This window comes from Hyla sarda, chromosome 4 (assembly GCF_029499605.1).
Source record: "Hyla sarda isolate aHylSar1 chromosome 4, aHylSar1.hap1, whole genome shotgun sequence".
NCBI classification, from domain to species: Eukaryota; Metazoa; Chordata; class Amphibia; order Anura; family Hylidae; genus Hyla; species Hyla sarda.
Genome location: NC_079192.1, coordinates 196,664,269 through 196,691,803, shown reverse-complemented (window position 1 = coordinate 196,691,803; position 27,535 = coordinate 196,664,269). Strand labels below are relative to the sequence as shown.

Below are 27,535 nucleotides of genomic sequence, written 5' to 3'. Positions count from 1 at the left end.
GCTGCAAGCAAGTCACGGGATCAGAAGCGTTACAATATTTTGAGACATTACCTGCTGCCGGGAGCACAATAAGAGGCCTGATGTATTGTCTTCAAGACAGATTCAGACACATTGGGGGAGATTTATCAAAACCTGTCCAGAGGAAAAGTGTCCAAGATGCCCAAAGCAACCAAACAGATCGCTTAATTCATTTTTCAGAGGCCTTTTCAGAAAAGAAAGAAGCAATCTGATTCAATCTGTGTTCAACTTAGCAACTTTTCCTCTAGACAGGTTTTGATAAATCTCCCCATTATATATACAACAATAAAATATGTCTGGCTTGCATGATCTATAAAGTTCTTCTTTGCCGTCTGGTAAAGGTCCTTGCCCGGACAGCTATACTGCCACATTTTATAAGGTGCTCTAGCAGGACTTACCGTATTTTTCGCCGTATAAGACGCACTTTTTCTTCCCCAAAACTGGGGGGGGAAAGTTGGTGCATCTTATACGGCGAATACACACCTATCGCGGCAGTCCCTGCGGCCATCAACGGCCGGGACCCGCAGCTAATACTGGACATCACCCATCGCAGTGATGCCCTGTATTAACCCTTCAGATGCGGCGATCAAAGCTGACCGCCGCGTCTGCAGGGAAAGTGACACTAACCCGGCTGTTCAGTCGGGCTGTTCGGGACCGCCGCGGTGAAATTGTGGCGTCCCCAACAGCTTACAGGACACCGGGAGGGACCTTACCTGCCTCCTCGGTGTCTGCTCCGTGCCGGGATCCCCTGCATGGCCGGCGCTCTCCTTCGTCGTCATCACGTCGTCGTGCACGCCGTCCCGTCATACAATAGGAGCGGCGTGCGTAGCGACATCATGGCGACGACGGAGAGCGAGGATACCGGGCAGCCGAGACGGTCCGGAGCGACTTGGACACCCCGGGGATGCGGCGACAGCGATGGAGGGCGACATCCAGGGCAGCTTTGACGGGCGGTGATGGGTCCGGAGCGGCGGGGACACGTGAGTACTACCTCCTATACCAGTGGTCTTCAACCTGCGGACTTCCAGATGTTGCAAAACTACAACTCCCAGCATGCCCGGACAGCCAACATGCTGGGAGTTGTAGTTTTGCAACTTTTAAAGGTCCGCAGGTTAAAGATCACTGTCCTATACTTTACATTGTATTTGGTTCAGAATCTTTATTTTCTAGATTTTTATCCTATAAAATTAGGTGCGTCTAATATGCCGGAGCGTCTTATATGACGAAAAATACGGTATCTCCTAGTCTTCTTTTAACCTTTAATGTGGTTTCCAATGACTCCCCCTGCTTCCTTCGTGCATTTATTGTGGTAATTCCAATAAAGGATCCAAATATGTCAGAGCTACTACCCGATTCCTTTAATTAATGTTGATGCTAAGCTCTTTGCCAAGATGCTTGCTCTGCTGTTGAGCCTCTGCTTACTCACCTAGTCCTTCCGGATCAAATGGAATTTGTTCCCTCTAGAGAGGCTCGAGACAACACCTTAAAGAACTCCTTGTTGATCCAGCATGTGCAGACTGCTCACAAGCCTTGTATGATTTTATCTTTGTATGCCAAGAAGGTCTTTGATAGGGTGGATTGGCGGTCCAAGTGTCAAGATCTTACTCAAATTGGCCTTAGTCACTCCAGGCTAGAATAAGAATTAATGGGGTGCTGTCCGATTCACAAAATATCAAAAATGGCACTAGGCAAGGTTGCTCCTTGTTGCCTCTATTATGCATTCTGGTGATGGAGCATCAGGGGCTTTTGCCGATCATCTTTTGTTGTATCTTACTTGTTCGGAGGCCTTCTTGCCGGCTGTGTTCTTAGTCATTGCTGAATACAGCAGTTTTTAGCAACTACAAGATTTATCTATCCAAGAACATGACCCTGGATGTCTCCTTGGGCTCAGCAGTCACATTCCCTCTGTGCCGAACTTTACGTTTCACTTGGAAGTCCTCTTCTATTTCGTTTCTGGGAGTTCAAGTCCCTAATGACATGCCCCGGATTTATGAATTGAACTTCGATCAGTTGCAGGTCTCTTTTAAAGTTTGAAAGTGGGATAGACTTCTCATGGATAGGTCGGGTTAACATCCTTAACCCCTTAACGACGCAGGACGTAAATGTACGTCCTGGCGAGCTGGTACTTAACGCACCAGGACGTACATTTACGTCCTAAGCATAACCGCGAGCATCGGAGCGATGCCCGGATCATGTGCGTCAGGTGCCGGCTGCTGATCGCAGCCAGGGACCCGCCAGTAATGGCAGTCATCCGCGATCCCGCGGATGTCCACTATTAACCCCTCAGATGCCGTGATCAATACAGATCACGGCATCTGCAGCATCGCGGTCACTAAAATGGATGATCAGATCGCCCGCAGCGCTGCCGCGGTGATCCGATCATCCAGCATGGCAGACGGAGGTCCCCTCACCTGCCTCCGCTGCCTTCCCGGAGTCTTCTGCTCTGATCTGCTTTCCCGCAGACCAGAGCAGAAGATGACCGATAACACTGATCAGTGCTATGTCCTATACATAAAACTGAACAGTATTAGCAATCGAATAATTGCTATAAATAGTCCCCTAAAGTGTAAAAATAAAAGTTTAAAAAAAAGTGAAAAAATGTGAAAAACCCCCTACCCCAATAAAAACGTAAATTGTCCCATTTTCCCTATTTCACCCCCCAAAAATGTTAAAAATAATATTTTATATACATATTTGGTATCGCCGCCTGCGTAAATATCTGAACTATTAAAATAAAATGTTAATGATACCGTACGGTGAACGGCATTAACATTAAAAAAAATATCAAAATAGCAGCTTTTTTATAACATTTTATTTCAAAAGAATTTAATAAAAAATGGATTAAAAGTTTTATATAAGCAAATATGGTATCAATAAAAAGTACAGATCACGGCGCAAAAAATGAGCCCTCATACTGCCGCTTGTACGGAAAAATGAAAAAGTTATAGGTCTTCAAAATAGGGGGATTTTAAACGTACTACTTTGGTTAAAAAGTTAGCGATTTTTTTTAAGCGCAACAGTAATAGAAAAGTATGTTATTATGGATATCATTTTAATCGTATTGACCCAAAAAATAAAGAACACATGTAATTTTTACCGTAAATTGTATGGCGTGAAAATGAAACCTTACAAAATTAGCAAAATTACGGTTTTCTTTTTAATTTTCCCACAGAAATAGTATTTTTTTTGGTTGCGCTATACATTTTATGGTGTGATGGCATTACAACGGACAACTGGTCGCGCAAAAAACAAGCCTCATACTAGTCTGTGGATGAAAATATTAAAGAGTTATGATTTTTTGAAGGCGAGGAGGAAAAAACAAAAACGTAAAAATAAAATTGTCTGAGTCCTTAAGGCCCAAATGGGCTGAGTCCTTAAGGGGTTAAAGAAGTAACTCCGCTGCCCCAGCATTCTGAATATTTTGTTCCAAATGCTAGGTGCGGCGGCGTGGCGTCACGGCTACGCCCCTCATGCCATCACGCCACAACCCCTCAATGTAAGTTTATGGGATGGGATATGACTGCCGCCACACCCCCTCCCATAGACTTGCATTGAGGGGGTGTGGCATGACATCACAACCCCGCTGCCCACACCCAGCATTCTAAACGAACGCAGGTGCTGCACAGAGATCGTGGATAGGGGATAAGATGTTTAGAGGTGTACCCCTTTAAGATGACCCTTCTGCCTCATCTTTTGTATCTCCTTTTTTGGTATGTTGACCAGACTTTTCATATGATATATCTGGGGCTCTTTGTGCAATAGACTGGCCCACCTTACTATGATTAGATCAAAGTGGACAGGAGGTTGGGGCCTGATTCTTTTTGTTATTACTTAACAGCAGTGTTCTCTTGAATTATACACTGGTTTGATCACTCAGCTTCTAAACTGTGGGCTTGCTTCAAATCCTCTCTAACTTGTTATGCTTACAGCTATCCCGTGAGTATGTCATTCCTACTAGTCGGGTTCCTACCTTGCTAGCTTTCCCTTGGTACAGGTATTACTGCAAGTTTGTACTACGTATCGGGGTAAAGTGGGTTTACTTTGTCCCAGTGGCCTGTTGACTCCTATCTGGGAAACCCTGACTTCTCACCAGCCAGGGATAATTTTTAAGGTAGACTGAGGGGCTTTACTTTTCTGTTCTCACAGGTCCTTCAGTCATCTTCCATGAAGACAATGCCTGAGGTGCTAATTAATACACCTTCAAATCCTCTGTCGTTATGGCAATACACCCAGCTCAGCCACCTTTATTACACACTTGCTGAGTACCCGGCGTTGCCCGGTTTTTCTTTCCTAATCCTTGTTGGGAAGGAAAATAAACAAAGGAGGAAGCTTTTGACTTCATATCCCGTCCTCATATATTGTTGTCATATCCCAACCCCCTACCCCGTCCTCCTAACCCGACCTCCTATCCTGTCCTCCTATCCCGACCTCCTAACCCGTCCTCCTATCTCAATCTCCTATCTCGTCCTCCTATCCAGTCCTATCCCGTCCTCCTTTCTCGACCTCCTATCCCGACCTCCTATCCCGTCCTCCTATCTCTACCTCCTATCCTGTCCTCCTTTCCCGTCCTCCTATTTTGACCTCCTATCCCGTCCTCCTATCCCGTCTTCCTATCTTGATGTCCTATCCCGGCCTCCTATTCTGACCTCCTATCCCGTCCTCCTATCCTTATCTCGACCTCCTATCTCGACCTCCTATCCAGACCTCCTATCCAGACCTCCAATCCCTACCTCCTATCCCGTCCTCCTATCCAATCCATCTATCCCAAACTCCTATCCTGACCTCCTATCCTGACCTCCTATCCCATCCTCATATCCCCTGCTCCTATCTTGACCTCCTATCCTGACCTTCTATCCCAATCTCCTATCCCGTTCTCCTATCCAGTTCATCTATCCCAACCTCCTATCTCGACCTCCTATCCCGACCTCCTATCCCATCCTCCTATCCCGTCCTCCTATGCCGACCTCCTATCCCGTCCTCCTATCCCGACCTCCTATCTTGACCTCCTATCCCGACCCGTAATATGTGTACCAGGTATTGAAATATCTCCAGCTGTACAGAAGTTATGTGGGAACATACATTTCCCATTGATTCGCATGGGACTTTAAACAAAAGCCCTGACCCTCACAAATGGGGGTAGTTAAGGGTTAAATTAACTATCCTATATTTTAAGTGGACATATAAGTAACATGTGACCAAGTATTATGGAAATATCTCCAGCCGTTTGGAAGTTATGCAGTAACATATATTTCCCATTGACTTGTATGGGACTTTAAACATAAACCCCGTCCCTGGCAAATCGGGGTGGGTAAGGGTTAAATCACCTATCCTATGTTTGTTGTTGACATATAAGTAACATGTGTGCCAAGTTTCATGTTAATATCTTTAGCCGTTTGGACGTGATGCTGGAACATACACACATACACACACACACGTTGAGTTTTATATATATATATATATATAGACTAGCTGAATACCCGGCGTTGCCCGGTTTTTCCTTCCTAATCCTTGTTGGGGAGGAAAATAAACAAAGGAGGAAGCTTTTGACTTCATATCCCGTCCTCATGTATTGTTGTCATATCCCAACCTCCAATCTCGTCCTCATATCTCGTCCTCACATCTTGTCCTCCTATGCCAACCTCCTATCCCGTCCTCCTATCCCGACCTCCTATCCCATCCTCCTATCCCGACCTCCTATCCCATCCTCATATCCCGACCCATAATATGTGTACCAGTTATTGAAATATCTCTTGCCGTATGGAAGTTATATGGGAACATACATTTCCCATTAATTTGCTTGGGACTTTAAACAAAAACCCCAACCCTCACAAATGGGGGTAGTTAAGGGTTAAATTAACTATCCTATATTTTAAGTGGACATATAAGTAACATGTGACCAAGTATTATGGAAATATCTCCAGCCGTTTGGAAGTTATGCAGTAATATATATTTCCCATTGACTTGTATGGGACTCTAAATATAAACCCTGCCCCTGGCAAGTGTGGGTGAGTAAGGGTTAAATCATCTATCCTATGTTTGTTGTTGACATATAAGTCACATGTGTGCCAAGTTTCATGTTAATATCTTTAGCCATTTGGACGTGATACTGGAACATACATACATACACGTTGAGTTTTATATATATATAGATTAAAGGAGGCCTGTGACCTTCATAGTCTCCCATTTCCTATTGAGACTATGTGTATAAGAACCCCCTCCTGCCAGTGTATTCTACCCTTCTTTAGCTTCTTTTGGATAATCGTCTGACCTCTTAGGAGGAGTGAGCCCAGGTATTGGGAAGGAATGTTTGGCAGCTTCACGCTCAGCCAATGAAGCATTTATTTCTCAATGGCAACCGTGGGAGGAGGACTAGCAGGTCTTCTCATTTGTCCCCCATTGCTTGGTTTCTCTCCCTTTTCTCCTCTTTTTCTTGGTTCCTTTCACGCTTTCTTTCTTTTTCTTTTTCAAAGTAGTTTTTTTTCCTTGTTCCCCATATGCACTTTTTATATTTATTTTCAAAGAGTTTTATAAAGTGGTTTTAGGTAAAATAAGCAGCATATAATATATAAATGTATAAATGAATTCACAGCAGTGAATAATAATGACGAGCATAATAATGAGGCGGCATCAAGTCAGAAGCAAACAAATAGAGTCATCAAAAATAGAATAAAGGCCCAGCAGTGAAAAAGCCATCAGGAAGTCGTGAGTAGACAACCGCTCTGGATCACGACATTTATAAGAAACCTAAAAAAGCGCCTCTAAAACAGTCCATAAAACTTATTGCTAACAACTATAGCTCCCCATAGCACTTTTAATTGAAATCCATTCTTTGTGTTTTATTATGCTTGTATATGTTAGAGAATGTTTCTTTGATTTTGTTTTGCTTTCACCTTTTTCCTCTAACTGTCCCCCTTTTGTTGCTTAATGAAACAGTGAAAAATAAATAAAACTAACGTAATGAAAAAGACATAACATATACTCACCTACCTTTCTGCCTTGGGCGTCCCATGTGACATCTTTGGCTCCTCACTGAACGCTCTGGCTGCTACATAGAGACAGACTTGGCTAGGTGTCTCACCTCAGTCGGCCATTATTGCTGAGATAAGTCTGCCCTGGAAATGGCATGGAAAACATTCAGCAGGGGATCAGAAGATGTCACAGGGAAATTTCAGAGTGAGAGAGGAAGACATGTGGTTGTTTGCTAAATAAACAAAATTCAGATTTAGTATAATTTACATAGGTGCCTTTGTGTTTTGGTTGTCTTTAAGTGTCAAAGAGTGTAATCCCACAATGTATACCTTCAATGACCTAGTGTAAAAAACTCATGGGAAAACAATGGATTTAGAGAGTGTGGCTAATATATGCATTGCACATCTCAATTTAAAATAATCAGGCAACTTAGGATCTGAAACTGTCTTTACAATTCCACAGAATTCCTCAATGCCTCTGAATATTGAGGACCTTGTGCTTGATCAACACCTTGAGGGCAAATGCCCTGTCTGTGGACCCCGCAAACAACAACCGAGATTGGGAAGTGTCTGAAAATACCAAAGCTTGTAACATCTACCGTAACTTTGTAGAAAAATGAAAAAACTTTAGTATACTTGCACCACAGATTTTGACCTGATCAGAACTATTTCCCAAAAGTAGATACAATTCTCACCGAAATTCTTTCCCATTATATGACTGCACCACAAAATAAGCAACTCTGGACAGAAGCACTAAAATTCCTGAACTGATAACCACAAACATGCCTTCCTTTTTTAGAAACTAAGGTTTAACCCTTCATTTATGACAGCAGCTTCCAGCAAAAATATAGCACAAATGTCCAGATCATAAAACAGTGGAATCTTTTCTGCTAACTCCTCTTTGGCAAGTAAACACATTTTAAGGCTAAACAAATGTTCTAATAAAGTTAGAAAAACATATTAACTCAAAAGAGAAAAGGCTTCATAGGATAAAACAACTGTACAAAAAGCACACTGTAATTCCCCAATAGCATAAAGAATGTATGACTGTAACCTTAATCAAATCCTACAAACTATTTAAAAAAAAAACTCTTCTGTTGCAATAATAAATGCCTGAAATAGTAGGAGAAAAAATTATAAAGAGAGTTATAACCAACCCACACAATATTCCCCATTGAAACTTGAGAATTAGCCCCATAAGGACAAAGGCCATTTTGGTCTTAAGGGCAATTTAATTTTTTGCATTTTAGTTTTTTCTTCCTCGTCCTTTAAGAGCCATACCTCTTTTTTATTTTTCCATCCATAGACCCATATGAGGGTTTGTTTTTTGGGCAACCAACTGTACTTTGTAATAACCACTTTAATTTTACCATAAAATGTTTGTCGCTACCAAACCAATTTTTACCCAGTGCACTTTACTGTAAAACTAACATTATCTTTTTTCTGTGGATCCATATAATTCACGATATGGGATCATTAACATTATATTTTAATAGCTCAGACATTTCGGTAAGTGGCAATACCAAATATTTTTTTTTTCGATTGCTTTTATTGTTCAGTCCTATGCATTGACATAGCACTGATCATTAATATCGGTGATCCACTTATATAACCTGCCAGAAGACAGACCATACAAGTTTATCCCGGAGAGTGGCATGGAGCATGTAAGGTGGCCTCCGGCCATCATTTATACTCATTGGACCTTCGTGATTGTGCTTTAGATGGTCCGATGAGTATAGCTAATTATTGATCATGGCATCTAAAGGGTTTATGGCGGGCATGATCATTAGCTCCTGCGTTCACTTCATAATCTGAATGCTGCTCAGGACATAAATTTACATCCTGTGCACTAAGTATCAGGCAGCCAGGGTGTTCTCTAGGAGTTAAGAAACCTAGACTAAAAAAAAAAACCTAAGGACTAAAAGAGACAAAACAATAAAAAGATAGAGAGGGACATGTAGGGGTATGGAGAAAAATGGTCGCCCACAATCACCCAAGGTCATCATGCCTGCCAGGTGCAAAAGCACTGAAGAAAAACCCTAGAATCAACAATGCCGTACCTCTGTGCTCACATCTGATAATTTAGAGCTCCACAATCTTATGATAAGGAAGAAGTGGTACCAGGAGGACCATGTGTTATTAAAGAAGTTTTCTCAGTCCGGTAAGGCTAATATTTAGTTAACCATTATCCAGAAAAAAATGTTATTACTAGTCAGTACTAACTCGGGAGTCTTTTCCAGGAATTAGCAAACACAATGAGATCCATGTATGAGTACTATTCAAGATTTCTTAGATTCACAACCTGGCAGAGCCTCCCAAAAGATAATTTATATAAGTTACTATTTGAGATCATACCATATGTGGAGGAATGATCCCCCCACCACCACAACCTCTAAGGCATGTTAGATATAGAAGAACCTCTGAAGTCAAATATCAGAATATGAAAAAATGATTAACGTCCTTGTGCTCTGGTACTTAACGCACCAGGATGTACATTTCCGTCCTGTCCATGACCGCGAGCACCGGAGTGGTGCTTGTGTCATGCACGGCATGTCCCGGCTGCTATCAGCCAGTCCCTCAGTAATGGTGAACATCAGCGATCGTGCTGATGTGCACCATTAACCCATCAGATGCCAGGAAAGGTTAAAGGACGTTAACATGTATAGTTTGTAAGAAAGAAGAGACAGAGGGGATATGATAGAAACTTTTAAATACATAAAGGGAATCAACAGGATAAAGGAGGAAAGCATATTTAAAAGAAGAAAAGCTACCACAAGAGGACAAGTATTACTTTACTGAGCGAGTATTGGATGTATGGAATAGCCTTCCTGCAGTAGTGGTAGCTGCAAATACAGTGGAGTTTAAACATGCATGGGATAAGCATAATGCTATCCTTCATATAAGATAGAGATAGGCATAAGGCTATCCTTCATATAAGATAGGGCCAGGGACTATTGATAGGATTCAGATTATTGGGCAGACCAGATGGGCCAAATGGTTCTTATCTGCCGACACATTCTGTGTTTCTATGCCGTGATCAATACAGATCACGGCATCTGCGGCAGTGTGGGGATCCGATCATCCATAATGGTGGCCGGAGGTCCACTCACCTGCCTCGGTCCGTCTCCAGGGGTCTTCTGCTCTGGTCCGAGATCGAGCAGACCAAAGCAGAAGATCGCCGATAATACTGATCAGTGCTATGCCCTATGCATAGCACTGAACAGTATTAGCAATCAAATGATTGCTATAAACAGTCCCCTATGGAGACTATTAGGGTATGTTCACACGTACGCAGATTTGATGCACAGAATTTGATGCACAGGATTTTCTGCTCCAGATTTCAATGTAAACTAAATGACTGAGCACAGCTTCTAATCGGCAGTTACAATTCCTGCACATCAAATCTGTGCAGGATCCTGTACATGTGAACGTACCCTTGAATTGTAAAGATTCTCTCCCATTTTTGAAGAATCATGGGACAAAACATTCTCTATCCCATCCAAAGTTTCGCACTGTATGTCTCACTTAGAATCCTCCTGTAAATTGTTGTATCGATGGTACCTCACCTCGGTAATGATGGCAAAGTTTAACACTAGAAACTCCCCACAATGTTGGCATTGTAATACAGGGAACGTTCATTGAAGGGGTACTCCGGTGGAAAACCTTCTTTTTTTTTTTAAATCAACTGGTGCCAGAAAGTTAAACAGATTTGTAAATTACTTCTATTAAAAAATCTTAATCCTTCCAGTTCTTATTAGCTGCTGAATACTATAGAGGAAATTCTTTTCTTTTTGGAACACAATGCTTTCTGCAGACATCACGAGCACAGTGCTCTCTGCTGACATCTCTGTCCATTTTAGGAACTGTCCAGAGCAGCATATGCTTGCTATGGGGATTTTCTCCTACTCTGGACAGTTCTTAAAATGGACAGAGAGAGATATCAGCAGAGAGCACTGTGCTCGTGATGTCAGCAGAAAGCTCTGTGTTCCAAAACAAAAATCCATTTCCTCTGTAGTATTCATCAGCTAATAAGTACTGGAAGAATTAAGATTTTTTAATAGAAGTAATTTACAAATATGTTTAACTTTCTGGCTCCAGTTGATTTAAAAAAAAAATTAAATGTTTTCCACCGGAGTGCCCCTTTAACCCCTTAAGGACTCAGGGTTTTTCAGTTTTTGCACTTTAGTTTTTTCCTCCATACCTTTTAAAAATCATAACCCTTTCAATTTTCCACTTAAAATCCATATTGTGGCTTATTTTTTGCGTCACCAATTCTACTTTGCAGTGACATTAGTCATTTTACCCAAAAATTCACAGCGAAACGGAAAAAAAAATCATTGTGCAACAAAATCGAAGAAAAAATGCCATTTTGTAATTTTTGTGGGCTTCCGTTTCTACGCAGTACATATTTAGGAAAAATTACATCTTATCATTATTCTGTAGGTCCATACGGTTAAAATGATACCCTACTTATATAGGTTTGATTTTGTCGCACTTCTGGAAAAAATCATAACTACATGCAGGAAAATTTATACGTTTCAAAATGTCATCTTCTGACCCCTATAACTTTTTTATTTTTCCACATACAGGGCGGTATGAAGACTCATTTTTTGCGCCGTGATCTGAAGTTTTTATCGGTATGATTTTTGTTTTGATCGGACTTTTTGATAACTTTTTATTCATTTTTTAATGGTATAAAAAGAGACCAAAATACGCTTTTTTGGACTTTGGAATTTTTTTGCGCGCACGCCATTGACCGTGCGGTTTAATTAATGATATATTTTTATAGTTCGGACATTTACGCACGCAGCGATACCACATATGTTTATTTTTATTTACACTGTTTTATTTTTTTATGGGAAAAGGGGGGTGATTCAAACTTTTATTAGGGAAGGGGTTAAATGACCTTTATTAACACTTTTTTGTAACTTTTTTTTTGCAGTGTTATAGCTCCCATAGGGACCTATAACACTGCACACATTGATCTCCTATGCTGATCACTGGCGTGTATTAACACGCCTGTGATCAGCATTATCGGCGCTTGACTGCTCCTGTCTGGATCTCAGGCACGGAGTAGTCATTCGTCGATCGGACACCGAGGAGGCAGGTAAGAGCCCTCCCGGTGTCCTGTAAGCTGTTCGGGACGCCACGATTTCACCGCGGCGGTCCCGAACAGCCCGACTGACTAGCCGGGATAGTTTCACTTTCGCTTTAGAAGCGGCGGTCAGCTTTGACCGCTGCTTCTAAAGGGTTAATACCGCACATTGCCGCGATCGGCGATGTGTGGTATTAGCCACGGGTTCCGGCTGTTGATGAGCGCCGGTACCAACGCGATGTGATGCGGGGTCGCAGCGCGACCCTGCTTCATATGGCGGGAGCCGGCGCAGGACGTAAATATACGTCCTGCGTCGTTAAGGGGTTAAAGGGGTACTCCGGCCTTACCTTTTTTGGGGGTTTCTGGTTGGTTTGTGTCTGGTTTATGGTATTGTGGCTTTGCTGTTTTTCCTGGGCTTTTAATTTTATGTGTACACTTACTTAATTATGGTGGCGGAAGTGTTGTAGTCCCGGTAGTTTGGCCGTGGTGGCGACCACGTTGTTCTCGTCATCCCGTGGCCATGTTGCGTTTGTGACGTGTTGTTTGTTCGCCTCCGAGTCGACTTCAGGACGCGCCCATCTCATGAATATTCATTGTGTGTTTGTGAGTGACTCCTCCCAGGGTATTGGCCTTCCCCGTTTTGAGCTTTGGATTGGTTGAAGTGTTGTCCAATCCCTGTTTTAGTTGCTGCCACGTGATGTGTGTTTGTTTACATCCTGTCTTTTCAGATTGCCTGGCAGTGTGTGGTTTGGTTGCATTACATTTTTTTTTTCTAACATCTGGTTTGCGCATGCGCATTTTCCCCTTCGATGCTGCCGGTGATGTAAAGTGATGTAAATCCAGCATAATATAGACAAATTCCGAAAATCCGGTGATAACAAAGAACTTACCATTCTGCGTGAGGTAAAAACGTTGCAGGAAGAAAAACAGCTGCACGGCACCCAGCTGCGGACCAAAACCAAGTACGTGAAGAAGGGGAGTGGCCAAACGGAAGCTAAGGCAACGTCATTGGCCAGTGCAGCAAACACACAAGAACTAACATGCTACGCTACACCGAAGGTCCTCCAGGATAGGCAACCAATGAGAAGTGGCAGGGGCGGATGCAGGGGGGGGGGGAAGGGGCGGATGCAGGGGGGGGGGGACTAACCTATTAAGTCACAGAAAAGGCAGGAACTTTACAGGGGAAAGGGGAGGAGACATTAGAAAAGAGCAGCCCACAAAAAGTTTCAACAAAACTTTAATTATAAAAAAAAAAAAGACCGCGGACCATGCTAAAGCTCATGGGAAATGAAGTACCACAAGGCAAAATGACAGGAAGTCATGGCGAAAATCAAAAGCGTGAAACGCAAACCACAGACCATGAGAGCACCAAACAGCGCAGCAGACGCAACATACATTAAAAGTCAGGTAAGCATGCTGTACAGTTTAAAAAGTAAAAAAAACGAGATTAACGCCAGAGTACCCCTTTAACCCCATTTGGGCCTTAAGGACTCAATTTTAATTTTACGTTTTCGTTTTATCCTCATCGCCTTCAAAAAAATCATAACTCTTTAATATTTTCCATGATAACTTACTTTTTTATTACTGTTGCGCTTAAAAAAAATGGCAAACTTTTTAACCAAATTAGTACGTTTAAAATCCCCCTATTTTGAAGACCTATAACTTTTTCATTTTTTGGTATAAGCGGCGGTATGAGGGCTCTTTTTTTACACTGTCATCTGTACTTTTCATAGATACCATATTTGCTTATATAAAACTTTTAATAAATTTTTTATAAATTGGAATAAAATGTTATTAAAAAAAACAGCTATTTTGGCCTGCTTTTTTGTTTAGTTTTTTTTACGTTCACGCCGTTCACCGTACGGTATCATTAACATTTCAATAGTTCGGATATTAATGCACGCGGCGATACCAAATATGTATATAAAATATATTTTTTACACTTTTTGGGGGTGAAATAGGGAAAATGGGACAATTTACGTTTTTATTGGGGACGGGTTTTAATTTTATTTTTTTCACATTTTTTAAATTTTTTCGTTTTCATGGACCACTGTTCCAAAAATCTGTCAGACAACTGTGGGGCGTAAATGCTCACTGCACCCCTTATTACATTCCGTGAGGGATGTAGTTTGCAAAATGGGGTCACATGTGGCAGAATGGGTCCATTGTTCTGGCACCAGGGGGGCTTTGTAAACACATGTGGCCTTCAATTTATTTTTTTTTTTTACACTAACAGGCTGGTGTAGCGCCCAACTTTTCCTTTTCATAAGGGGTAAAAGGAGAAAAAGCCACCCAATATTTGTAGTGCAATTTCTCCCGAGTACGGAAATACCCCATATGTGGCTCTAAACTGTTTCCTTGAAATACGACAGGGCTCCGAAGTGGGAGAGCGCGATGTGCATTTGAGGACTAAATTAGGGATTGCATAGGGGTGGACATATGGGTATTCTACGCCAGTGATTCCCAAACAGGGTGCCTCCAGCTGTTGCTAAACTCCCAGCATTCCCGGACAGTCAGTGGCTGTCCGGAAATGCTGGGAGTTGTTGTTTTGCAACAGCTGGAGGCTCCGTATTGGAAACACTGCCGTACAATACTTTTTCATTTTTATTGGGGGGAAAGTGTAAGTTGTGTATATATGTAGTGTTTTACCCTTTATTATGTGTTAGTGTAGTGTAGTGCAGTGTTTTTAGGGTACATTCGCACTGGTGGGCGTTTATGGGGAGTTTCCCGCTAGGAGTTTGCGCTGCGGCGAAAAATTTGCCGCAGCTCAAACTTGAAGCAGGAAACTTACTGTAAACCCGCCTGTGTGAATGTACCCTGTACATTCATATGGGGGGGGGGGGGGCAAACCTCCAGCTGTTTAAAAACTACAACTCCCAGCATGTACTGACAGACCGTGCATGCTGGGAGTTGTACTTTTGCAACAGCTGGAGGCATACTGGTTGGAAAACCTTCAGTTAGGTTCTGTTACCTAACTCAATATTTTCCAACCAGTGTGCCTCCAGCTGTTGCAAAACTACAACTCCCAGCATGTACTGATCGCCAAAGGGCATGCTGGGAGATGTAGTTATGCAACAGCTGGAGGTACCAACTACAACTCCCAGCATGCCGAGACAGCTGTTTGGTCATGCTGAGATTTGCAGTTTTGCAACATCTGGAGGGCTACAGTTTAGAGACCACTGCACAGTGATCTCAAAACTGTGGCCCTCCAGATGTTGCAAAACTACAAATCCCAGCATGCCCAGACAGCAGACTGCTGTGTGGGCATGCTAGGAGTTGTAGTTTTCCAAGATCTAGAGGGCCACAGTTTAGAGATCACTGCACAGTGATATCCAAACTGTGACCCTCCAGCTGTTGCAAAACTACAAATTCCAACATCCCCAAACAGCTGTCTGGGAGTTGTAGTTTTGCAACATCTGGAGGGCTACAGTTTACAGACCACTGTATAGTGGTCTCAAACTGTAGTCCTCCAGATGTTGCTAGGCAACTCACCGGCTTCCGTATGATCCAGGGAGCCGCATCACCGTCCTCTGCTGCCACCGATCCCCGCCGCTGATCGTCTCCTCCGCCGCGGTAAGTGGACCTCGGCTCCGGTCCCCGACGGTTTCCCCGTTCCGCCCCGCCTATTGTGGGTGGGCAGAATGGGGAAACCGAAAGTTAACCCCCCCCCTCGCCTCCGATCTGCTATTGGTCATGGCTTATAGACGACCAATAGCAGGGATAGGAGGGGTGGCACCCCTGCCACCTCACTCCTATCCCTTCAGGGGGATCATGGGTGTCTTGGACAACCCCGATCCCCCTTATTTTCCGGGTCATCGGATCACCATAGACCCGTATGACCCGGAATCGCAAGTGTGAATTCACTTGCGATTTGCGCCGATCGCCGGCATGGGGAGGGGGCTGATGACCCCCCTGGGCATCGATATCAGCAGTCACCCCGGTCCGGTCCCCGCCCGATGCGCGGCAGGGACTGAAATTCCCACGGATGTACGCGTACGTCCTTGGTCCTTAACTACCAGGATGCTTAGACATACGCGTATGTCCATGGTCCTTAAGGGGTTAAAAAGTCAGTTCAACATATGTCTTGAAACCTAGAATAGCTGCATTCCAGCATGGTTGTACTGTTGCGTGTTGCATGCAGTGTTTTTTTGATCTGGCAACTATCCTAGATCATCCATAGGTTTGGCATTATGCACTTTTTAAAGGGGTACTCTGGCCCTAAGACATCTTATCCCCTCCCTATCCAAAGGATAGGCGATGAGATGCCTGATCGTGGGGGTCCCGCCACCCGAGACACCTGCAATCTTTCAAGCAGCACCCCGTTATCATCAGCCTCCAGAGTGAACATCGCTCCGGGTCTGATGAATCACGATCATGGGGCCGGAGTATCATGACATCACGGCTCCGCCCCCGCATGACGTCACGATACTCCCACCCCGTGATCGTGATTCATCAGACCTGGAGCGATGTTCACTCCAAAGGCTGATGATAGCGGGGTGCTGCATTAAGGTATCTTATCCCCTATCCATTGGATAGGGGATAAGATGTCTTAGGGCCGTAGTACCCCTTTATGCTATAGAGAACCAAATGGGATGTTGGGCACCAGGGATTCAGCTTGTTGTATCTGGATTTTCAATCTTGGACAGCTCTGGATGTACAAGAACCTTAGACTTTATTCTTAATCAGGCTGTTTGTTGGGTGATTTGTTTAGACACAAAAAGCCCACGATCTTTCAAAGCTTAGGGGCCACTGCTGAAAGTGGATTGTTTTTGCATGGTTCATTAATATATACCGGATCCATTTGTAGAAATCTTTGGCTAAACATCTTAATAACTGATGAGAAGCACATATGTTGTTAGTTGAACCATATGTATGTACTCTTGGTGATCTTTTAAGACTGCATACAATTGTAGCAAACTCTCAGCTCTCACAGAAGTATTAGGTCTAAAAGGATTTTCAGCCTCTAGATGTAAACACAAAGGGCCACATTCATTCAAATGTATGATGAATTTTAAAGGTTATTTCTATCTTGAACATTTATGGCATATTCATAGGATATGCCACAAATGTTATGGCTGCTAAGGTACTTAAATACAACACCCACTATACTTAAACTGTGTAAATCTCATTTAAGTTATTTAATCCCATCCAGTGACAGAAACCATGCTATAATGGGCCAGGGGGTTGTCTATCTCAACATCTATCAGACATTCGTGGCATATTCTGTGGATGCCATAAATGTCCAGATGGAAATACCACTAGAGAGAGAGAGAGAGAGAGAGAGAGAGAGAGAGAGAGAGAGAGAGAGAGAGATGATAGAGAGAGAGAGATGAGAGAGAGAGAGAGAGAGAGAGAGAGAGAGAGAGAGAGAGAGAGAGAGAGACTAGAAATTTGGAAAAGGAAGCAGCACTCATCCACAGTACTTAAAATATATTCTTATGAAAAATCCTTTATCATGGATGCAGACATTCAGAGCTATGGCCATTTTGCATCTTTACCTATGCTTCAACTTGGCCCATATGACCAGAGGCCTACAGGGGTTCCATCCTATTTGACTTACTTTACCACTACAGCTAAAAATCGACATATGTACCGTACCACCTTTAAGGCAGAGAATTGAAGAAGGGAACAGGCAAGGATTGAGTTACTGAGCTCCAACTGTCTGTGCATGGGCGCTTACGAAATATCTGCTTTATAAATATAAGTACACACAGAAAGGAGTTCTGAGAAAGGAAGAACCTAGGAAGGCCGGCCAGTTACATCACTCATTTTATGTCGCACACAGTGCATATGTGCTCACAAAATATGTGTCTAATAGACATCCATATATAAATATGCACACAGGAAGCTATACAAAGGAGGCGTTCAGAAGAAAGAGCAAGCTCATCAGCTCCTCCTCTCTCTTCACCGCACACAATGTAGCTCCATGTATATATGTGCTATGTATAAATTATTAAATATGTGCAGAGAGCTCTGGGAAAGGAGGGACTAGTCATCTCCTCTGTTTAGTTCACACAATCCAGCCACATATGTATTTGAGTTTACATAATGGATGTCTTCTAGACATTTCCAAGTTCACTCAGGGAGTTCTAGGAATTCGAGAGGCAAACTAAGCTTGTCATCTTTTCTACTTCGTTTACCTCACACAGCCTAGCTAAGTATATATCATGCAGTATATGTGCTATCTAGTTATGAACACATTACTATGTTCTAGGAAAGGAGAATCTCTGAACTTGTCATCCCCTCCTGTTTATTACATCCAATGGTAGCCCTTAGCAGTGGTTCAATTTAAAAGATGAAAGACGAAATGAGGTAAAGAAATTGGTTCAGCAGAGGCGCTACACAACTGTAGCCATGAAGAGAAGACTTGAGCACCACAGGACAAAATAACATCCACCACCAGTGACCCAGAACTGAGCATAATCGACTCCTGGGAACTATAAGTGGACCTGAGGAAGGCATTAGGGTATGCCGAAACGCATTGTCCCGAATTCTATCAATAAGTTATTTTATCCTGTGCTGCTCGAGTCTTCTCTTCATGGCTACAGTTGTGCAGCACCTCTGCTGAACCGATTTCTTTACCTCATTTTGTCCTTCGTCTTTTAGATTGAACCACTGCTCAGGGCTACCATTGGATGAAATAAACAGGAGCGGATGACAAGTTCAGAGATTCTCCTTTCCTAGAGGTTTCTTTACCTCATATCGTCCTTCGCCTATCTCCATCAGTCACCACTACTGGTGTCCCATACCCTTAAGAGAGCAGCAGCCAACTATTGCATTCACCTTTACTTACACCACTTGCTGCCAACTTCGGTGCAGCTTCCAAAAAAGGTCGGTATATCACCTGGGTGTGGTGAAGGGTAAACACCAGCGGATACACCTCATCAGGGAGCGCCCCCTGTATATTTTTATCTCTTCATTTAAGCTTTCAATCTAAAAGAGTGTCTCTAGAACCGTAGAGAGTTGTGCACCCATTTTTTATACACTCATTGGCCACTTTATTAGGTAAATCTTGCTAGTACTGGGTTGGACACTCTTTTGCATTCATTCTTCATGACATATGTTCTACAATAAGCTGGAAACATTCCTCAGAGATTTTGGTTCATATGGATTGAAATCTGGGACTGGTCCACTGATACAAGGCTGGCAAATTCTGACTCCGTCATCTGAATGTCACACCTGGAATCGAGACTGCTCAGACCAGGAGACATTCTTCCAGCCTTCCATTGTGTCATCTAGACGTGTATATATCACCCTGCATATGACTTCAGAGAGAACAGGGATGCAACAAGAAATGTGGTCTTGTCATCCTCTCAACTTCAATTATTGCATATAATAACAGACAACAGATAGATAGATAGATAGATAGATAGATAGATAGATAGTTCCACAGAAGAAGCAGCACATCCAAACAGGTATTAGAATGTAGATGGGTGCCAGCAGAGAACAGGCCGGATCACATTCTGTATACTTCAAGCCACAATGCAAAAGAGGATCCGCAGCACTCCAGATAAGGTGACATCAAACGTGCACTTTATTCACCCATGTTTTAGGATACAACATTTCAATGGCCTCTCACCCCTAATGCTTGGGAAAGATGGCGAGAAGCCATTGAAATGCTGTATCCTGAAACATGGGTGAATAAAGTGCACGTTTGATGTCACCTTATCTGGAGTGCTGCGGATCTTCTTTTGCATTGTAGATAGAGAGATACATTACCATGTGCCTGATTTCAGAACGAGGTATGAACTATCCCTGTCATTCTGTCAGCTGTTTACATCACACAGTTCTGCTCCATATGTATAAATGCCATTTAGACACGTATACATTAGCCGGTCTATGACTTTAGGGAATGTGATATTGTCATTTTCTCAGTGTCATTAACCACATACAAAAAGGGATAAAAGAGGAAAACCTTTCCTGTCATCCTATTTACATCATACAGTACAGACAGACACACAGGAATACATTACCCTGTGCATGACTTCAGGGAGAAGAAGGATGCAACAGGATAACTATGATAAATACATAGGAGATAGATATACATTACTCTGTGCATGACTTCAGTGAGAAGAAGGATGCAACAGGATAACTATGATAAATACATAGGAGATAGATATACGATACTCTGTGCATGACTTCAGTGAGGAGAAGGATGCAACAGGATAACTATGATAAACACATAGGAGATAGATATACATTACTCTGTGCATGACTTCAGTGAGAAGAAGGATGCAACAGGATAACTATGATAAATACATAGGAGATAGATATACGTTACTCTGTGCATGACTTCAGGGAGAAGATGGATGCAACAGGATAACTATGATAAATACATAGGAGATAGATATACATTACCCTGTGCATGACTTCAGGGAGAAGAAGGATGCAACAGGATAACTATGATAAATACATAGGAGATAGATATACATTACCCTGTGCATGACTTCAGGGAGAAGATGGATGCAACAGGATAACTATGATAAATACATAGGAGATAGATATACATTACCCTGTGCATGACTTCAGGGAGAAGAAGGATGCAACAGGATAACTATGATAAATACATAGGAGATAGATATACATTACCCTGTGCATGACTTCAGGGAGAAGAAGGATGCAACAGGATAACTATGATAAATAGATAGGATAGATATACATTACCCTGTGCATGACTTCAGGGAGAAGAAGGATGCAACAGGATAACTATGATAAATACATAGGAGATAGATATACGTTACTCTGTGCATGACTTCAGTGACAAGAGGGATACAAGAGGAAACAGTCCCTATCATCCCTTCAGCTGCTTATATCAGTACAGATCTCTGAGTAGATATGTTATACAGACCTGTACACACCTGGGTATAGTAAGAAGAGGAATGCCAACAGCCTATATACCATGTTGTTCTCTCTGGCCACTGTGTAGCTATGTCATACAGACCTGTACACACCTGGGTATAGTAAGAAGAGGAATGCCAACAGCCTATATACCATGTTGTTCTCTCTGGCCACTGTGTAGATATGTCATACAGACCTGTACACACCTGGGTATAGTAAGAAGAGGAATGCCAACAGCCTATATACCATGTTGTTCTCTCTGGCCACTGTGTAGATATGTCATACAGACCTGTACACACCTGGGTATAGTAAGAAGAGGAATGCCAACAGCCTATATACCATGTTGTTCTCTCTGGCCACTGTGTAGATATGTCATACAGACGTTTACACATTTCCATGTTTATGGGTATAGTAAGAGGGATAACAACAGCCTATAACCATGGTGCTATCCTCTAAGCTACCTTTACAGCAAAGTATAAAAGCTTACACTAGATATGCCTACACTACATTATTAACCCCTTAACGACGCTGAAGTAAATGTACGTCCTGGTGAGGTGGTACTTAACACACCAGGACGTACATTTACATCCTATACATGACCGTGAGCATCGGAACAATGCTCGGGTCATGCGCGGCAGGTCCCAGCTGCTGATAGGAGCCAGGGACCCGCCCGTAATGGCCGACATCCACAATCGCGCGGATGTCCTTCATTAACCCCTCAGATGCCGTGATCAATACAGATCACGGAATCTGCGGCAGTGCAGTCACTAAAACACTAAAATGGATGATCAGATCGCCCGCAGCACTGCCACGGCGATCCGATCATCCAATATGGCGGACGGAGGTCCCCTTACCTGCCTCCGCTGCCTTCCATGGGTCTTCTGCTCTGGTCTTAGATCGAGACCTGAGCAGAAGCTAGCCAATAACACTGATCAGTGCTATGCCTTATGCATAGCACTGAACAGTATTAGTAATCGAATGATTGCTATAAATAGTTCCCTATGGGGACTATTAAAGTGTAAAAATAAAAGAAAAAAAAGTGAAAAACAAAAGTAAAAAAAATTAGTAAAATCCCCTCCTAATAAAAATGTTAATTATCAGTTTTTCCACATTTTACCCCCAAAAAGTGTAAAAAAACATTTTTTAATAAACATATTTGGAACGCCGTGTGTGTAAATATCCGAAGTATTAAAATATAATGTTAATTATCTCATACGGTGAACGGCGTGAATGTAAAAATAAAAAGTCCAAATAAAATTGATAAAACATGTATTAAAAGTTTTATATATGCAAATGTGGAATAAAAAAAAAAAAATTACAGATCACGGCACAAAAAATTAGCCCTCATATGAAAAAGTTATATCAGCAAAATAGAGGGATTTTAAACGCACTAATTTGGTTAAAAAGTTTAAAAATTTGGTTAAAAAAAGTTTTTTTTAAGCAATATAATAATAGAAAAGTATGTAATCATGGGTATCATTTTAATCGTATTGACCCACAGAATAAAGGAAACAGGTCTATTGTACCGTAAAGTGTACAGCATGAAAACAAAACCTTCCACATTTAGCAAAATTAGTTTTCTTATGAATTTCTCCACACAAATAGTATTTTTTTGATTGTGCCATACATTTATGGTAAAATTAGTGATGTCATTACAAAGGACAACTGGTCATGCAAAAAACAAGCCCCATTCTAGTCTGTGGATGAAAATATAAGAGAGTTGTGATTTTTAGAAGGCGAGGAGGAAAAAACTAAAACGTAAAAATATAATAGTTTGAGTCCTTAAGGCCTAAATGGGCTGAGTGCTAAAGGGGTTAAACGCCTATAAGAAGCTATGGGAAAGAAGAAAGCTGCGCTGGCCATCGCCTATTTCCTTCATCTTGCATATGAAGTAAGGTTGTATAATACATGCCTCCTGGAGATATACACAGCGCCATGTGCACACGGACCGCTCTGGGACAGGAGGGGCTCTGCGGCTCCTCCTCTCTGTTTACATCAGGGCTGAATTTTATCTGCGCAACATGAGCTGGAATGCGGACATGAAGCCGTGTTCAGTACTGCGAGCAAAAGCTTTCTCACACAGGACCGAACCCACAGCTCTCCTCATACCACACACAGGACCGAACCCACAGCTCTCCTCACACCACACACAGGACCGAAAACACAGCTCTCCTATTACACACAGGACCGAACCCACAGCTCTCCTCACACCACACACAGGACGGAAAACACTGCTCTCCTATTACACACAGGACCGAACCCACAGCTCTCCTCATACCACACACAGGACGGAAAACACTGCTCTCCTATTACACACAGGACCGAACCCACAGCTTCCACATCACACGCAGCACTGTAAACACAACGTGACGTCAAGAGCTCCATTCTAGCTGCGTATACGGGGGAGCTCCAGCACACGCCTCTCCAGATCCGCACACTACTACATCCTATATACCACCTGTACATCCTATATACCACTACTACATCCTATATACCACCTCTACATCTTATATACATCCTACATACCACCTCTGCATCCTATATACATCCTATATACCACCTCTACATCCTATATACATCCTATATACCACCTCTGCATCCTATTTACATCCTATATACCACCTCGACATCCTATATACATCCTATAAACCACCTCTGTGTCCTATATACATCCTATATACCACATCTACATCCTATATACCACTACTACATCCTATATACCACTACTACATCCTATATACCACCTCTACATCCTATATACCACTACTACATCCTATATACATCCTATATAGCACCTCTACATCCTATATACCACTACTACATCCTATATACCACCTCTACATCCTATATACATCCTATAAACCACCTCTACATCCTATATACCACTACTACATCCTATATACCACCACTATAGTTGGGCACACAGCATCTGTAAACATGAAGTGACGTCCAGAGCTTCATTCTAGCTGCGTATATGGGGGAGCTCCAGATCACCACATTGTAGAGTCCCCTGCCGCCCACACTACTACAGTGTATACCACTACTATATCCTGCTGCTATATTCTATATACTACTCCTACATCCCCACTATATCCTATATACCACTCCTATATCACCACCATATACCATTCCTGCATCCCTACTATATCCTATATACCACTCCTACACCACCACTATATCCTATAAACCACTCCTATATCACCACCACTATATCCTATATACCACTCCTACATCCCCACTATATCCTATATACCACTCCTATATCACCACCACTATATCCTATATACCACTCCTATATCACCACCACTATATCCTATATACCACTCCTATATCACCACCACTATATCCTATATACCACTCCTATATCACCACCATATACCTTTCCTACATCACCGCTTTATCCCACGCCTACATCCTATATATGAATCCTACATCACCACTATATCCTATATACCACTCCTACATCCCCACTATATCCTATATACTACTCCTACATCACCACTATATCCTATATACCACTCCTACATCCCCACTATATCCTATATACTACTCCTACATCACCACTATATCCTATATACCACTCCTACATCCCCACTATATCCTATATACTACTCCTACATCACCACTATATCCTATATACCACTCCTATATCACCACTATATTCTATATACCTCTCCTATATCACCACTATATCCTATATACCACTCCTACATCCCCACTATATCCTATATACCACTCCTACATCACTATCCTATATACCACTCCTATATCACCACTATATTCTATATACCACTCCTACATCCCCACTATATCCTATATACCACTCCTACATCCCCACTATATTCTATATACCACTCCTACATCCCCCACTATATCCTATATACCACTCATACATCCCCACTATATCCTATATACCTCCTATATACCATTCCTACATCCCTACTATATCCTATATACCACTCCTATATCACCACTATATTCTATATACCTCTCCTATATTCCCACTATATTCTATATACCTCTCCTATATCACCACTATATCCTATATACCACTCCTACATCCCCACTATATCCTATATACCACCATACACCACTCCTACATCCCCACTATATCCTATATACCACTCCTACATCCCCACTATATCCTATATACCACTCCTACATCCCCACTATATCCTATATACCACTCCTACATCCCCCTATATCCTATATACCACTCCTATATCCCCACTATATCCTATATACCACTCCTACATCACTATCCTATATACCACTCCTACATCCCCACTATATCCTATATACCACTCCTACATCCCCACTATATCCTATATACCACTCCTACATCCCCCTATATCCTATATACCACTCCTATATCCCCACTATATCCTATATACCACTCCTACATCACTATCCTATATACCACTCCTACATCCCCACTATATCCTATATACCACTCCTACACCCTCACTATATCCTATATACCACTCCTATATCCCCACTATATTCTATATACCACTCCTACATCCCCCACTATATCCTATATACCACCATATACCACTCCTACATCCCCCACTATATCCTATATACCACTCCTACACCCCCACTATATCCTATATACCACTCCTATATCCCCACTATATTCTATATACCACTCCTACATCCCCCACTATATCCTATATACCACTCCTACATCCCCCACTATATCCTATATACCACTCCTACATCCCCCTATATCCTATATACCACTCCTATATCCCCACTATATTCTATATACCACTCCTACATCCCCCACTATATCCTATATACCACTCCTACATCCCCACTATATCCTATACACCACTCCTACATCCCCCTATATCCTATATACCACCAGAATACAACCATTAAACCCTACGTGCCCCCAATATACCCTTCCCACATCACTATCTGGGCACGGAGCGGCGCTGACCTTGTGTAGAGGAAAGCCCGGAGATAAGGGGCGTGTGCCCGCTGTGTAAACACCAAGTGGAAAGTTGCGCAAACCAAGAGCCGGAGCTGTCAGCGGTACCGCAGGAGTTGACTGACAGGTCTGTACTGTGGGTGTACGAGCCGTGCGGATACACTATACAATCCTATACTACATATATACATAGCCGCATATTGTACATATATCCTACAGCAGAGCAAACTCATGGACAACAAAAGGGGGGAGTGGCCGCACGCACAAGGCGCTCAGTCTGCATTATGCTCTGCGACTGCACACGGATGCCGCGTCCTAATGCCTGCATGCGACCCTTGTTATCATTACCTCCCCCATGATGTGGAGGCTGCCCTAACCACAGGAGAAAAGTGAGAAAAGCACAGGTAGGTGCCATGACTCACCATGAAGGAGAGGGTTGCCTCTTCTGTAGGGCTCACGATCCATCGTGCTCCCGATACCATGGCAGTGCCAGGCGATGTGCCCACCGGAGCAGAGGTGAGCAGTGCAGGTGGCTGCTCCTTCCTTCTCCATGTGTTGTGCTGGAAGTAGCTGCTCCTCCCTCCTCTATTCCTCTCAGTGCTGGATGTGGACGGTGCTGCTTCTCCCTCTGACACTGTGCGGCGCTGCACTTCTCGCCATCCCCGGGCGGGCGCACAGCTTGTCGCTGCAGTCAATGGGACTCTGCTCCGCGTCCTGTCACTTCTCTCTATTAAGCGATAGGGAAAGTTCTTCCCGTTCCCCGTGGAGTTGAATCTGTGTCCATCCATATAGTGTGGGGCTATGGTAGGGACGGAGTGCTGCTGAGCTGTCCTGTCGTCGCTGTAGCCTGTCCTCCTCTCTGCCTCCCTCTCTGATGTGGTTACATTATATCATGTCCATCATGTGACACCACAAGCTGCTCTCAATGGAAACTTAAAGGGGCCCCACGTGACTGCAGAAACAGCAAACAGGATACGCAGCAAACCCTGGCAGCATCAGCACCCTCCTCATCATCACCCCCAGGAACAGTCATCCCTGCATCATCATCCCACATCAGGAATCCTGCTCAGCATCACAACACACAAGGGCTGCTTCACCCTGCGATCATTGGCTACAGGGACGCGTATTGGGGATCTTTCCATGCAGTCAATAGGCTGTGTACTAGAACTGCATGACGTCAGGGACATGACTCAGCATTAGTTCTGACCTAAGAATAGCTTGGTTTAACACCTCAAGGACACAGCATGCTGGGAGTTGTAGTTTTGCAACATCTGGATGGGCACAGTTTGGAGACCAGTATACAGTGGTGTCCAAACTGTAGTGCTCCAGATGTCAATTCAAAGCATGCCGAGACTGTCCAGGCATGCTGGGAGTTGTAGTTCAGCAACATCTGGCCCTTCAGATGTTGCCGAACTACAACTCCCAGCATGCCTGGGAAGTCTGGGCATGCTTGGAGTTGAAGTCTTGCAACATCTGGAGGGCTACAGTTTGGAGACCAGTATACAGTGGTGTCCAAACTGTAGTGCTCCAGATGTCAATTCAAAGCATGCCGAGACTGTCCAGGCATGCTGGGAGTTGTAGTTCAGCAACATCTGGCCCTTCAGATGTTGCCGAACTACAACTCCCAGCATGCCTGGGAAGTCTGGGCATGCTTGGAGTTGAAGTCTTGCAACATCT

At 43.0% G+C, this 27,535-nt stretch overlaps 1 protein-coding gene across 3 annotated transcripts in view; it reads right to left on the bottom strand.

Moving 5' to 3' along the window:
- Positions 1-27,047, bottom strand: part of LOC130368872 (uncharacterized) — a 192,531-nt gene extending 165,484 nt beyond the window's left edge. For all 3 annotated transcript variants that reach the window (XR_008892593.1, XM_056573209.1, XM_056573208.1), the window contains exon 1: positions 26,281-27,047. Coding sequence is in view for 2 of the 3 variants with exons in the window: in XM_056573209.1 (XP_056429184.1) it covers positions 26,281-26,646 (366 nt within the window). In the remaining variant the exon portion in view is untranslated. The remainder of the gene's footprint in view (positions 1-26,280) is intronic.
- Between the last annotated feature and the right edge of the window lie 488 nt (positions 27,048-27,535).